This window comes from Cebidichthys violaceus, unplaced genomic scaffold (genome assembly GCF_023349555.1).
Source record: "Cebidichthys violaceus isolate CVI_PGR_0920_01 unplaced genomic scaffold, fCebVio1.0.p SCAF_1, whole genome shotgun sequence".
Classification (NCBI taxonomy): domain Eukaryota; kingdom Metazoa; phylum Chordata; class Actinopteri; order Perciformes; family Stichaeidae; genus Cebidichthys; species Cebidichthys violaceus.
Genome location: NW_027176262.1, coordinates 18863848 through 18878417, shown reverse-complemented (window position 1 = coordinate 18878417; position 14570 = coordinate 18863848). Strand labels below are relative to the sequence as shown.

Here is a 14570-nt window from a genome sequence, read left to right as displayed (position 1 = left end):
TTTTACTAGACGTCATAACCACGTGTGTGTGTGTCAACATATAACGTAATCACGTCACCCCTACGTGCACCGCCCCACGCTTGTCAAGCGTTTCCGCCAAGATGGTTGTCGGAGCCTTCCCTATCGCCAAGCTCCTCTACCTCGGAGTGAGGCAGATGAGCAAGCCTGTAGCGAACCGAATAAAAGCTGGAGCCCGGAGAAGCGAGTTCTTTAAGACGTACATCTGTCTGCCGCCCGCACAGAGTGAGTAACCGAGCTAACGGCTAGCTATGACCGCTAGATTGCAGTGTCAGACACCCGAGGGATAAGCGAGGAGCCGCTGCAACCAATGAGATTATACTTGTCGAGAGCGCTTACCCAATCATGTTCATGGGTTTGCCTGGTCGACCAATGGCAGCCAGGCAAGGTCGAAGAGGGCGGGTTTTGTGTGTCATTGAACGTTTTTGTCAGCACAGGACAGCAGTCTGAATGGCTTTTGACGCACAATATGAAAATATGTCTGAGCTGCCACAGCGTTCTGTTGTTTTGTCAGTTTAGTTTCACTAAACACTGCCAAAAATGCTTCATGAGTTTGTCAAAAGCACTGAAAAAAAGCCCACCTAGCTCTAACTGGTCACCGTTAATTTTCAAAACATTTACTCTATTCACACAGAATGAAACTACACAAAGAATAGGACACGATGGCACATTAAGAGGAGAGTTTTATTTTAATCTTTGTTATGAAAATTTTAGGACATAGTATTTTGTAATTTTAATATTATGTTGGTGTTGCAGATCTATTGCATCATCATTAACTGTCTCCAATGCTCCTGTGTTCTATTTTGTATTATTAGTGGAATATACCTCTTACTATTTATTTATTTACTTTATCTATTTATCTGTATTGCTGTCACAGCAACCAAATTGCCCCGCTAGAGATCAATACAGCCCTATTCTATCTTATCTTATCTTTTCTCATCTTATCTTGTGTTAGTTCACAGCTGCTGGTGGTTGTTAGGGTGGTTGTTAGGGGCTTGGCCTCAGATGCAGACCTCAAAATGTTCACTGACTTATTTGAATGAACAGCAACAAAGGTTTAGTGTGCTCTAAGCTCACTACTGAGTCAATTCTATGTTGCAAACTGTATAAAAACTGTATGTCAACACATGCATCTCGTTGCATTCTCACATGTATTTCAAACTGTTCCCTTGGAGAACATCTGAAGCAAAAATGAAAACGTGAGCAACACCCAAAGCTCCAATTGAAAGTCTAACTGGAACTGTGTATGCTCTGTGTCCTCACAGTTTACCACTGGGTTGAGATGAGAACGAAGATGCGGATCATGGGTTTTCGGGGCTCCACCATCAAGCCACTGAATGAGGATGCGGCTGCAGAGCTGGGTGCGGAGTTGCTGGGAGAAGCGATCATCTTCGTCATTGGTGGTGGATGTATGGTGCTGGAGTACAGCAGGCAGGCCACTAATGCTCGCCGCAAAGAAGAGGAGCAGAACGAGACCATCGCAAGCCTACAGACTCAACTAGGAGAACTAGCACTTACCACAGAGACTCTAGATGCTCAGCTGAGAGAGATCAATAGGCTACTGCTGTCCTATCCTGTCCCCACCAAAAAGTGATGAAATAAGCCCTGTGTGTTGGTCTGTGTGTGAAAGAACAAGCGTGCACAACCATAGTACTGCCTGCAGCTTGATAATGCCCCCGCTTCACACACAGCCCATTAAGTTGGCTGGAACAGGTGCTTGTATAACAAATCAGTGTGCTGGGGATTTGGGTGCTGTCATTAGCTCATGTTTTGAGCAACCAGTTGTTAAGGGGGATTGCTATGATATTCATAGTGTATTTCTAAGGTTGATCTTGCATGTTCATAATACATTTGACTGTATATAAGGATTTACAATAAAATGCAATGGCACATTGAAGTTAATATATTTTATAACCGCTTGGTGCGCTTAATTGAGGGCCAAACATGGACAACCATAATAACAAACATCAGGTCACACTATTCTTATGTGTCTGCTCCTACAGTTTCATGGACAAGTTATGTCATAATTACACTGTAGATCTCCTTTATGGTTCATGTACATTAAATGTGATGACAACTGTAATAAGGATGGTGTAAAATAAAATGGTAAGCTGTCTGTTAATAGAGTTTTTGGCACTTAACACACATGCAGTGTACACTGTGAAAAAATACTCCAAAAAAAAGTACTCAATGCAGAAAAATGTCCCATATGACTACTACTATTATATTAATAGACTAGTATTACTTGCACTAATGCTAAAACAGGATTTTACTTTTGGTGTTTTTATTTTAATACTATTTTGTATACGACTGCAACTAACGATTATTTTCATAATAGATTCATCTGCTTATTATATTCTTCATTAATCGATTGATGGTTTGGTTTGTAAACAGTGAGATGTGGCTTCACAATTACCTAGAGCCCAAAGTAACACCTTCCCAATGTTTGTTTTGTCCAAACCTCAAAATAATAGATATTAAAAAAAAGATTAAGTAAAATAAAAGGATGAAACTTTTATCAAAATAGTTGCCCTTTCATTTTCTGTCAATCGATTAATCAACTAATTGTTTCAGCTGCACTTGTAAAAATATTAAATTGTAAATTAACCAAAGCTGTCAAATAATTGTAGTGCATTTCCTACTTTAACATAAGTAAAAGGTCTGAGTACTTTTTTTCACCACTGCCCCAGAGTATACATAGGCTTACTTTATTGCAAGTACAAGCGGTGCATTAAAAATGTTACTGAAGTAAAAGTACAAAAGTATTAGCATTAAAATATAGGCCTACTTAAAGTAATGGTCAGGCAGAATGGTTCATTTTTGAATGTTTATTAAAAGTTTGCACTATGATTATAATGCATTAATGTACTACTTCCACCATATGATATTATATAATACGTGCAGGCCGAAATGAAGCGGTAGGTTTTTGACACTACACTACCCAGAATTCTTAAAATGTAAATACACGCCACTTCCCATTTTGGAGTGTTCCATGTGCATGACAAGCAACATACACACAAACTAAGCTAATACGACTGTTTCCCTCACATTCGGCGGTTCAAATATAACTAATTATAAACTAACTCATGTTGTTTATTAGAGACAACACATGCGCCTCGTTTCAATAGTAGTAGAATAACCCTGTGACTATGCGCAGGTCTGGTTCACTTCCGGTTGTAGGTTTCGGTCTGGTGTCCGACCCACAGAGGGCAGCAGCGACGCTTTCAATCTTTTATCACGACTGACCCGCGCAACTCGCGTGAGACGAGGTAGGCCGCAATCTTGTTTTTTTCCTTATTCTGCATTATAACCATATTATAAATTAAGCAAACTGTGCATTTGCCACATGACATGTGTGCAAATCATAGAAACGCTTGCATCTTGCATACTTTCAAAGTTAAAAGTAACCCAATGTTACTTCTTCTGCATCGGTTGTCGGTACGTTAGCATGCGCTAGGCTAGGCTAGTTACCAACGTTAGCTACGAAGCGACAACTTGGAGCGTATAGCAAATATTCTAATGATATTTCCGCCTTTCAAACAACTATACAAGTACGGACAGTAATAAACCAAGGTTGCGTGGTTTACAGATATTAGTGGAACCAGGTAAAAGATTAAGTATAGCTAAAAACTAGCGCTGCTAGCCTAGCTAACCTGCTAATGTGACGTTAGTCTGGTTGACTGGGTCACTCTGGCGCCATCAGTCATCGATTTGAAAGTTGAACACAGTGTTGTAAGCTGCAACGTTACTTTACCATTGTTTTGTATTTTTCCTGTTTTCTAGCAAACAAATTAAGACGACCGACATCTGAGACACGATGAGTGTTGACGTGAAGAAACTGAAAGTCAACGAACTAAAAGAGGAGCTCCAGCGCCGCGGCCTGGACACCAAAGGCCTGAAGGCAGAGCTGGTTGAGAGGCTGAAAGCCGCTCAGGAGGCGGACGCGGACGCTCAGGCGGATGCCTCAGACCACGGAGAGCAGGAGGATGAATACTGCCAGGACTTCAAAGAAAACGAAGAGGGGGGAGATGGAGAGGATGAACAAGAGCAACAGGGTAAGCCCCATTGATGTTGTTTCTAAATATATATATTTAGTTCTATCGGTCTTAGGCTTTAATACATGATTGGATTTGATCTTACTTTATTGTAATTGTACAGAGTGCAATGTTGTTGATTTGAATATCCTTGTTATATATCGTATCATCCGAATGTAAGGAATATGCCAGGATGCATTCAGTATGAATAGTATGAACATGTGCAGCAGTTACATTTGGCCAGTAGGTGCTGGTGTAAGTATGAATAATGCTAATAGTAAGACATTATTACAGAATGATCAGCAGCAGGTATATGGACAGCTGATTAAACTGGGCCATCTTTTAAATCTAAATTTACTAAATTGTTATTGAAGAAGCTTATTTAACCCATCGCATACATTCCGTGGGTTCTGACCCCGTCTTTGACAAAAAATAAGTGCCTACTGATGTTGTGTAGAATTTCCCCTTCTTTGTATTAAAGAGGTCAAAGTGAACTTGCAGATGAGAAATTAAACTTTTTAAAAAATCATGCAAGTTCTAAGCTGCGTTGAGTTTCTGTTTTTCTGTTCTTACAAGCCTAAATGTTTTGGATCTCCCCCTTTCAGATGCAGAAGTAGCTGAGGACTGTGGTGCAGGTGAAGACGATATTGATGAAGGTGACGACGATATTGATGAAGGTGAAGGCGATATTGATGAAGGTGAAGGCGATATTGATGAAGATGAAGGCGAGGGCGATATTGATGACGGCGATAAAGCTGAAGGCGATAAAGCTGAAGGTGAAGGCGATAATGCTGAAGTTGGAGCCGATGGTGTTGGTGAAAATGATGCCCCTCAAGAGGAAGACGAGGGTCGAGATTCGGGTGGTTACTATGAGGACGAGGAGGCAGAAGGCGAGCCTTATGAGAGTCGTCCGACTTCAGACTCGGGTCACAGCATGCCTGAATTCCCAGCAGATGTCGACACACAGAAATCCAACGTGCCAGAGGAACAGGCCAAGCCTGTGCCAGAGCCAGTGGAGAAAGATGAGAACAAACCAGGTGATTTCCATATGTTTTTGTTCAGCATGTGTGTTTTAACATGGTGTCAGCAGGAAAGGAGACACGGACTGGGCACTTAACAACTTGATATGGAATATGTATGGCAATAACTCTAAATATCCCAATTTATTAGGTAAAGTTGCAGGTAAATCTAAAGGATTGCAGTAGCACCGTGATTAATAGTTTTGGTGGTTTATAATATCACATTTATGGTGTCGCTGTCAGTGAGGTCTTCATTCAACCACAGTTGGCAGTGTTGTTCATGTTTTGTCCAGGCAGAAGGGGACAGAATAATAGAAACACCTCTCCTCTATATTGTTAAAAAAGATGTGATGTATTTAAAAGCTGTGCATTTTGACCAAGCCTGCTTCTACAGTTGTAACAGGTAATGTGTATCTCACTTTAAGGCTGGGTGATATAATGAAAATCAAATATGTCATTATTTTGACCAAATGCCATGTTAGTGATACTGCAACGGTATTGTAGGGTTGACTTTAGGTGCTTTCACTAAATATTTACACAATAGAGTTTTTGGATAAATAATCATTAGTCATGTGGATAATGACAGCGTGGGTAAAGGCAGCAACAGCTAGAACAAGCTGGTAAGTTCAGAAATTTACACCACTTTTCTGTAGTGCAGCCTTTAAAAGCATTAAAAGACAACACTCATGCCATATTACGACATCCAAAATCACGATATTTATATATCATAAATATATTGCCCAGCCCTAGCTCACCGTCATTGTTCATTTATCTTTTTAGAAATGAAAGTGGAGGTCAAAATGGAGGCGGAGCCTGCAGCCGATGAAGACACCCGGCAGGATAGTCATGGGACAGAACATCAGGGCGAACAGGACGGCGAACGTCAGGCCGAGCAAATCAAAGTGGAAGCTGATAGAAGTGGACACTCCGGCCGCAAGAGACCTCATGAGGAGAGCAGGAGCTACAGCTACTATGAGCACCGCGAGGAGAAGAGGTATGCACATCCTAAAAGTGTTTTATCTTCTGTTTGGCTTCTAGTAGACAGCACAATACAGCACTGATATAGCACAACAGGAGAATGAGGGAAATGCCTGGTTTGTATGAATTTAGTCAATGAAAGTGGCTGTAAATGCTGTTAACTTTCTACTCTGCTCATGCTCTACAGATCCCGCACACCACAGCCCCCTGCTGAAGATGAGGAAGAGAACATAGATGACACCCTTGTTACAATCGATACGTGTAAGTGAGAGGATAAACCAAGGAAAGATAGCTTGTGAAAAGTGTAACCACAGCTTGACTGTGTGTTATCTGCAGTGACACTTCATCTGCTTACTTCATACAGTTACCAGCTTAGATTGTATCCATGCATGTCTGTATCATGTTTTTTATTTAATATCCTGGACCTGTCAGATTCGACAAACACATTTAAAACTCTCTTTCCTTTCAGACAACTGTGATCTGCATTTCAAAGTGTCCCGAGATCGCTACAGCGGTTATCCTCTGACCATCGAAGGCTTTGCCTACCTGTGGGCTGGAGCCCGAGCCACGCATGGTGTCACGCAGGGCCGCGTGTTTTATGAGATGAAGGTAAATGAGTAGAAAGTCATGTCTCTAATGTCAGGGTGGTTTTAAAACTAGACAAGACGTGTGCTTCATACAACCAATACGAGGATGTTTCTAAGTTATCTGACAGAGCTAGATGTTTCCTTTGGTGAAACATTGAGCTACTGTCAATACACTTTTTATATATTGTGTCCACATTTGACATAATTGTCCCTGATGCATGAGACAGGCTCCGTGCATTTCTTATTTTTGAAACTGGATCTCTTTTGTTTATCATATTAACATAAAGTATCTTTTTACATTTAAGCATTACGTTACATTTAAGCACCCCATATTCATGTTTTACTTAGTTCTTGAAAATGTTCTGATATTTTAACATCCCTCATTGCCTAACCTGAACTCGGTCTTGTTATTTTAGGATATTTTACGACCAATAATTGTTGGATAACTTCCAGTATGATGCCTTGTTGTTGTTGTTGTTGTTGTACTGCACTAGATATTCCCTGTCAGTCGTCTTCTCTCGGCTTGTTTTTCACCTGGTTTGTCCCGTCGCTCTTCAGATCAATGAGGAGATTCCTGTAAAGCACCTTCCCGGTAGTGAGCCGGACCCCCATGTTGTCAGAATCGGATGGTCTCTCAACCACTGCAGCACTCAGCTTGGTGAGAGGAGCAATCGACCCAAACAACCGAGATGACGTTTAACATGACAGAAACAAAAGGCAGCTGTGGCTTAAAGTAGTAACGATGCCTTTGACCCTGTCTGGTTTCAGGTGAGGAGGCCTTTTCCTTTGGGTATGGAGGAACAGGAAAGAAATCCGCAGACTGCAAGTTTGCAGACTTTGGCGAGAAGTTTGGTGAAAACGACGTCATCGGCTGTTACATTGTAAGTAATGTCATCAGTGATCCAATCACTTTATCTTTTAATAGCATCATATCAGGATTTATTTTTTTAAATAGCTGATTTATCAACCTTAATACAACAAAACAATTTCCTAAAAAGCTTTCCTGTGTATATTTTGCTACAGGACTTTGACAGTGGTGATGAGGTGGAGATGGGCTATTCCAAGAATGGAGTATCACTGGGAGTGGCTTTCCAGACAACCAAGGAGGCGTTGGCGGGCCGCGCCCTGTTCCCTCACGTCCTGGTGAAGAATTGTGCCGTTGAGTTCAACTTCGGCCAGAGGCAGCAGCCGTACTTCGCCCCACCAGAGGGATACACCTACATCCACAATCTTGCCATGGAGGACAAGATCAGAGGCACCAAGGGACCCGCCATCAAATCTGAATGCGAGGTAGGGCAGCGCTGACATTATAGAGCAATATACATAATGTTTGTTTGTTTTTCCCTCACAAAAAGGTACATTGTGATTGATTTGGTTGCAGTATATCTGCAGCCAAAGATTTTTGGCTGATATTTTATTTATTTGCACAATAACCAAAGCACATTAACAAAGGTGAAGATGAGCAGATGAAATAAAAAACATTTTGTTACACTGATCAGCAGAAAACACATGTTAGATCAGATAGTTTTTTTTGCTGATTTTAAAAGGAACAGGTCTTGTGGACTAGAATTAAACATTTTTCCTTGTTGACTGGTTTCAGATCTTGATGATGGTCGGCTTGCCTGCCTGTGGAAAGACCACCTGGGCCATGAAGTATGCGGAGAGCAACCCTGAGAAGAAGTACAACATCCTGGGCACAAACGCCATCATGGACAAGATGAAGGTGAACTAAACAGTCACACTAGGCTTGAGTCTGATGGTGATTGCTTTAGATATCGACGGTTGAAGGGATGATTGACGAGATAACCAATATTAAAGCAATTTTAACTACGTTACTATCAGGACTATGGTGTTATCAAAATCATTTCTAGTATCCGCGTCCTACTGTGCATCTAGAGATGTTTCTGGTGGAGTAGTTAACTTCATGGATACGATTTGGATTGTAATACAAACGATAAGATAAAAGTATTAAATGAAACACAATGCTGCGATATTGTCTCACCAGGCACAGACACGCCTGAGAGGAAGTCTTTGAGAGGAGACATTGCTGTTAAATATTTTAATAAATGTGTATTCGCCTACATTTTAGTTTTACTTGCAGAAAGCTTGACGGTTTGATTATTTCAAAGCTACGCTCAAGATGATTATTCAATCTTTAAACCAAATAAAATTCTTACGTCAAAATGCTAAACAGAATAAATTGTTTAATAAAACCTAAAAATATTAGTACTATGGTACGAATGCTATTATCATGGTAAAATAAATGTCGAAACAGTATAAATGTGTTCAATACATTATGTTACGTTGACACTTAGACTAAGTCTTCCATGTTGTGGCGTAACTCCCCCCACCAGTCTGGAGGAACCACTATTGGATCATATAGAAATTGAAACGATCTCCCCACCCTAATTCACACGTTGTTAGGCTCCAGCTCGTCTTATTTGACCGTTTGTTTCCGCAGGTCATGGGTCTACGTCGCCAGAAGAACTACTCGGGCCGCTGGGATGTTCTGATCCAGCAGGCCACCCAGTGTCTGAACCGGCTGATCGAGATCGCTGCCCGCAAGAGACGCAACTACATCCTAGACCAGGTACTGCCCCCCCACCCACACTCTGCTCTGATACTCGCCACAGTCAGTCAATGTGCCCTGATGATCACTCTCTCTAATGGACTATCTATTTATCTTTCAGGGGGGCTCTGTGTATTATAGAGTAGAAGAAGCATTGATCACCCTCTTGTTTCTTGCTTGTCATGTACTGTAAAAGCAAATGATTAATGGCTCTCATAAGTGACAGAATATTTCATGTTTTCATCCCTCAGTATACTTGCACTTGCTATTTCTTGTCATAATACAGTATTGTTTTGTCTTGTGAATTTCAACAATGTACAAGTAAACCATGACTATGTAAAGATGTTGAGAAACAAGTAAGCTCTGACTGGTGAGTAAGAAAAACACCTTCCGTTGCTAATTTCATAAGACAGAGTTGATAGCTTTTTTAAAAGCTATTTTTAAGTGAGATACTTGGAACTTTTGAGTGTGTTTATTAATGAATTGACCCTGAAGGTAAGTAATGACTAACAGTTTTTAGATTTTTAGATCCTTTGGTTCAGCAAAAAAAAGGTAGGTGGGTCTGATGGAGGACGGTCTTTTCCGTGGAAACTGTGAGTATGAGCAGGTAGGTTATATCTGTCTGTTGTCTTGTCCGGGACTAGAGTCCGTATGAAGACCAGGTGAGTCCAGGTAAGTGTGGGGGACCCGGCAGAATAGCAAGTTGTTTTTTATGACGCACGCTCTTGTGAGTTCGCTTCAGAAAGGGATCGTTTTCTGTAAAAACGTGAGAATTGTAACATGTATGTGGTGGATTTATAGATATTGTTTATGGAATTGATAGTGAATGAGAGTAGTAGGATTTGGCGCTACTTGTACTTTTCACTTATCACAATGTTGTTTCGATACAAACATTAGTCGTGACATTACTATAGAATTGTTTTTACTGAAATACTAAATGCATAATGTTGTAGTGTTATCTGTTGGTCATTGTAGAACTCACTGGTTGCTGTTTAGTGAACAGGGGTTCTTCGATTGCAGCAGGTACTTTGAGTCGAGTGATGTGATGAGTTCAAATCTGGTGACAGTGGAATCCTCTATTTAAAGAACAAGACACAGTATGACGCTCACTTTGTTCTTATCATCTGCTGTGTTTGTACTGAAGACGTGTGGCGCTTTGAATTCTGAATCTCACCTGAATTGCAACCAGTTGCATATTTAAAACACCTGAGGATTCGTTAAGAATTGTTTTGATTCCACTTCTAGTTGACCTACCACAGATGCGTCGGTGAATATGACTAGTTTTTACAATTTGCTGCACCAGAGACAGTTACAAGTTTGGCAAATGTCAGTAGTGATGGAACTAAATACATTTTTTGGCCATTTTATGCAACCCCCATGATGCCATGGTGAAGGCTAATACTGGGGTAGCTAATTTAGGTATTACGTGGCAAGATATGGAATATTTATATTTTTCCCCATGTAAACATTAAAAATTCTCCTATCTTGTTATTTATGGCAGCCTAAATGTGCATGTAGTGGTTTTTGCCCTCTCCGTATTTTGTCTTTGTTTAATAATATGGATTTGAACCAGGATTCTGGTTGTCAAGCTGAATTAATAAGCGGAATCAATATTGACTTTGTGAAAGCGGTAATACAGCCGGGCAGCACACGTTTCATCATCCTAACTCCGCAGGTCTTGGCATTGATGATTATTAAAATGGAGGACAACAGGCTCACATATCCTACATCAGCGATCGCTCACGATAGAATCGGTTTACAAGCTGAGTCGGCACAACAACTGCTTAAATATTAACGGTCTAGCGTTATTAATGATCTGAAACTCGTATGTCTATGTTGTTAAGTAACTCCGGAAATGTTCAGCAAAGTCAGGTTAAATATGTGCGGGTCCCCTTTTGTGTCAATAATGAACCTCCGTCAGCAGCCACTGGACACCTGGATGTGCAGACCGTGAGGTAAGTCTGTGGAGTGACGAGAGGCCATTAGAACTTGAGTAAAAGCGTAGACTTGACATCCAAGCCAAACCTCTCTCACTTCATTATTGCAGGGTTCCAGCTTCCTTCCAGTGGAAAGCCATAACAAGTAAACAATAACAAACAAGCTTCTACTTCTTTCTTGTCACCATTGCTAGACAAATGTATATGGATCAGCAAGGAGACGAAAAATGCGTCCTTTTGAAGGTTTTCAACGCAAGGCTATTGTAATTTGTCCCACGGACGAGGATTTAAAAGAACGAACATTAAAGCAAACCAATGAGCAGGGGAAGGATGTGCCCGATCATGCTGTTTTAGAAATGAAAGGTAGGAACGCTGTGGAAACAACAAACAAAACACCAGATCTACTTTTTACTTTTCTATGTGTTGTCTCTAAAATCAAACTTGGAAGATGCCCCCTCCCCCTCCCCTCCCCCCTTTCCCCCATCATATTCTTTGGTCAGATATCAGACCTGGACATATTTTTTTTTAAACAGTCCACATGAATTTGATTCTTCCTTATTTCTGCCCTCTATCTGCCACTCGCCATACAGCTTAATTCTAATGCACTGCAAACTGAGACGTGGGCCTCGTCCAGGTCAATGTAACAGTAGAGCTAATATTGCACAATTTGTTTCCCCGAAAAACGATGTTTCCAAATAGCAAAACTTACAAGCAGTCACATGCTGAAGTTGTCGGAAGTTAATTTGTAACAGCATTACATCAGCTGTCCTTGGTTTGCAGTGCTGTTTCCTCTTCTCACCAACCTTCCAGTTGTCCCTTTTTGTCCCTCTCCCCACCTCTACTGAACTCCCTCTCCTTTGTCTGCTTCAGCAAATGTTTCCTCCATGTTCCCCTGGAGGTGGCGTTTGTTCCCTTTTTACCCTGCCATCAGCTTTCATCTATCTGAACTTAGTTTCTCTATGATTTCCACTGCCTCTGTATGGTTGTAATTATTTTTTTCATTTTGTCTTCTGGTGGTGTGGCTGCTCTGGTCCTCACTACAACCCCCTCCCCCTCTTTCTCTTTCTCTCTCTCTGCCTCTCCATCCGTCTCTCGCTGGATGGGCTGTCTCTCTCTCCTCCTGTGGTCACCTCTGTCACTCTCCAAGCCAACTTTACTCTCCCTGAGGCTTGCGACTTCCTGGAGGCGGTGACGTTCGCCGAGCTGCAGCTCGACGAGGCCGAAAGTCTGCTGAAGCAGTACAATGAGGAGGGCCGCAAGGCTGGCCCGCCCCCTGAGAAACGCTTCGACAACAGGCAGGGCGGGTTCCGTGGCCGCGGCGGCAGCGGTGGTGGTGGCGGTAGCTTCCAGCGGTACGACAACCGCGATGGAGCCCGTGGTGGCTACCAGAACCGCAGTGGAGACGGAGGCAGTGGATACAGAGGAGGTGAGCCGAGCAGTCAGCATACCGCATACATATTTATCATAATCATGTAAATCCATAGCTTCTTTAGTTCTGTGATCTCAATCATGCATAAGACACAAAACTAGGGCTGGTATATAGTTTACAGTAAAGTTATGTATATTGCTATTGTAACCCAACTGTTTATTTAGCAGGCTACAATCGTGGCAGCTATAACCAGAACCGTTGGGGCAGCAGCTACCGCGAAGGAGGCTCTGATACACGCGGGAGTTATAACCGCAGCCAGCCGTCAGGAGGAAGCTACAACCGCCCGGCCTCTTACAACAAGGGAGCCTACAGCCAGGTAATTAACTCCACCTTCTTATGTATGGGATTAGAGAAAATGTAGACTCAATGTAATAGTAAATGAATCTTCTGATCTACTTGCTTCACCTCCAGAGCTACAGCCAAGGGTACAACCCGAGCAGCTACAACCAGAGTTACTACGGCAGCTACAGTCAGTACCCGGGATACAGCCAGAGCTACAGCCAGACACCTACCACTGCACAGACGTACAACCACCACCAGCAACAGCCGCAGCAGGCGCAGCAGCAGCCGCCACAACAGCAGCCTCAGCAGCAGCAACAGCAACAGCAGCAGCAACAGAGCTACAACCAGCAATATCAGCAGGTAGTGAAAGCCTCACACACACGTTTGATAATCGAGTGAAAGGTGCTGGGGGGGGGTTAGCGAGCTGTCAGTGGGCCTGTGGGTCACCGTTAGGCTTGATAACCCTGTTTACACTTTTACCTGATTAAAAGATTGTGTTTTATGCCCCAATTCTTGAAAACTCCACATTCCTTCTGAGCTATTTACATGGCTAATAAAAATGAATATTCCACTTATATTTCAGTTAATATGCATGTGCTGTATATACTCTGATTAACGTAAAACGCTGTTTCTCCCTCCAATCAGAAATGTGAACTTGCCCTCACTGCTGCGCTTGCTTTCCGTTTCTCCCTCCAGTACGCTCAGCAGTGGCAGCAGTACTACCAGAACCAGAACCAGTGGAACCAGTATTACAGCCAGTACGGCGGCTACCCTGGACAGGGCAGCCAAGGCTCATCTGGTTCCCAGTAGCTCCGGTCTGCATCTGTACCTGCGTCCACCTGTGTCCTAAACTGACCTCTGCAGCAAATCCATTTTTGTACAGTCTCACATTAAGTCCCCAACCATAACTGTCTCTGTCTGGGTTAACACAGCAGCCTTCATTCCTCACCAGTCAATGTACACACAAACTGTTACCAGTTTGTAGTTTCTTTTTTTCTTTTTACTGAATGAAGTCTTACTCTACGCAGTGACCGTGAGGTGGTAGATGATAGGTATCAAAACATCTAATGAATGTTATCTATTATGCATTTAATGTGGGCTCCACATTTCCTACAGATTGAAGAGGTTATTGTATATTTCTAGGATGCAATAGTGTGAAAACGTGACAGGGCAGGAAAAATACAGCAAGGCCTAAATAAATTGCTTGTTTTGAGAAGCTTAACAAAGAACAAAATGCATGCTTTTTACCTTCCCGACCCTCTCCTTTGTCTTTGCTCTTTATTTTTCAGTTTCCGAGTGAGCACCTTTTATTTACTCCCAATAGATTTCAAACATTATGGAAGATTTTTTTTATAGGTGTTGATACTGTAGTATTTAAGTGTTTAATTCTGTCTTTGATCGAATATTTTGCCACTGAGTAGTTGAATGTGCAGTTTTTTTTTTTTTATCCCTTTGTGATTGCTGTTCATTGAGTCATATAGTTAAATCCAGTTGTCAAACTCATTTTTTTTCTACCTGAAAATGAAAATCTGATAATGACCCGTTACTCGAGCTGTCTTCTTGTCTTTATACAATAAATGCAATTGTATACGCCTGGAGATGTTGAGTCTTTTTTTTTTTCCTCTGCAAGTGAACTCAAACACAACACAAACTGCATGATTTATCGTTGCTGGTGTATCTTTCTTATTTTCAACAAGATTGACATTGTAGACAAAGG

General features: G+C 41.8%; 2 protein-coding genes across 3 annotated transcripts; both read left to right on the top strand.

Annotated features, from left to right (window-relative positions):
- Nucleotides 1–50: 50 nt before the first annotated feature.
- Nucleotides 51–2134, top strand: opa3 (outer mitochondrial membrane lipid metabolism regulator OPA3). The gene is made up of 2 exons (XM_068713650.1): nt 51–243; nt 1284–2134. Exons 1-2 carry the CDS (start codon nt 102–104, stop codon nt 1610–1612), a joined length of 471 nt encoding a protein of 156 aa, XP_068569751.1. The 5' UTR covers nt 51–101; the 3' UTR covers nt 1613–2134.
- Nucleotides 2135–3220: 1086 nt separating this feature from the next.
- hnrnpul1 (heterogeneous nuclear ribonucleoprotein U-like 1) lies at nt 3221–14451 on the top strand. Of its 2 annotated transcripts, none has more exons than XM_068713577.1 (16): nt 3221–3287; nt 3802–4073; nt 4658–5089; nt 5852–6065; nt 6237–6310; nt 6519–6658; nt 7195–7294; nt 7405–7517; nt 7660–7926; nt 8237–8359; nt 9098–9226; nt 11337–11505; nt 12290–12568; nt 12739–12887; nt 12983–13213; nt 13550–14451. In XM_068713577.1, the coding sequence occupies exons 2-16, from the start codon at nt 3836–3838 to the stop codon at nt 13661–13663; spliced, it is 2772 nt and encodes a 923-aa protein (XP_068569678.1). In that variant the 5' UTR covers nt 3221–3287; nt 3802–3835; the 3' UTR covers nt 13664–14451. The 2 variants fall into 2 exon arrangements, with proteins under 2 accessions (XP_068569678.1, XP_068569672.1); XM_068713571.1 differs by having other exon boundaries at nt 12736–12887.
- Nucleotides 14452–14570: the final 119 nt, after the last annotated feature.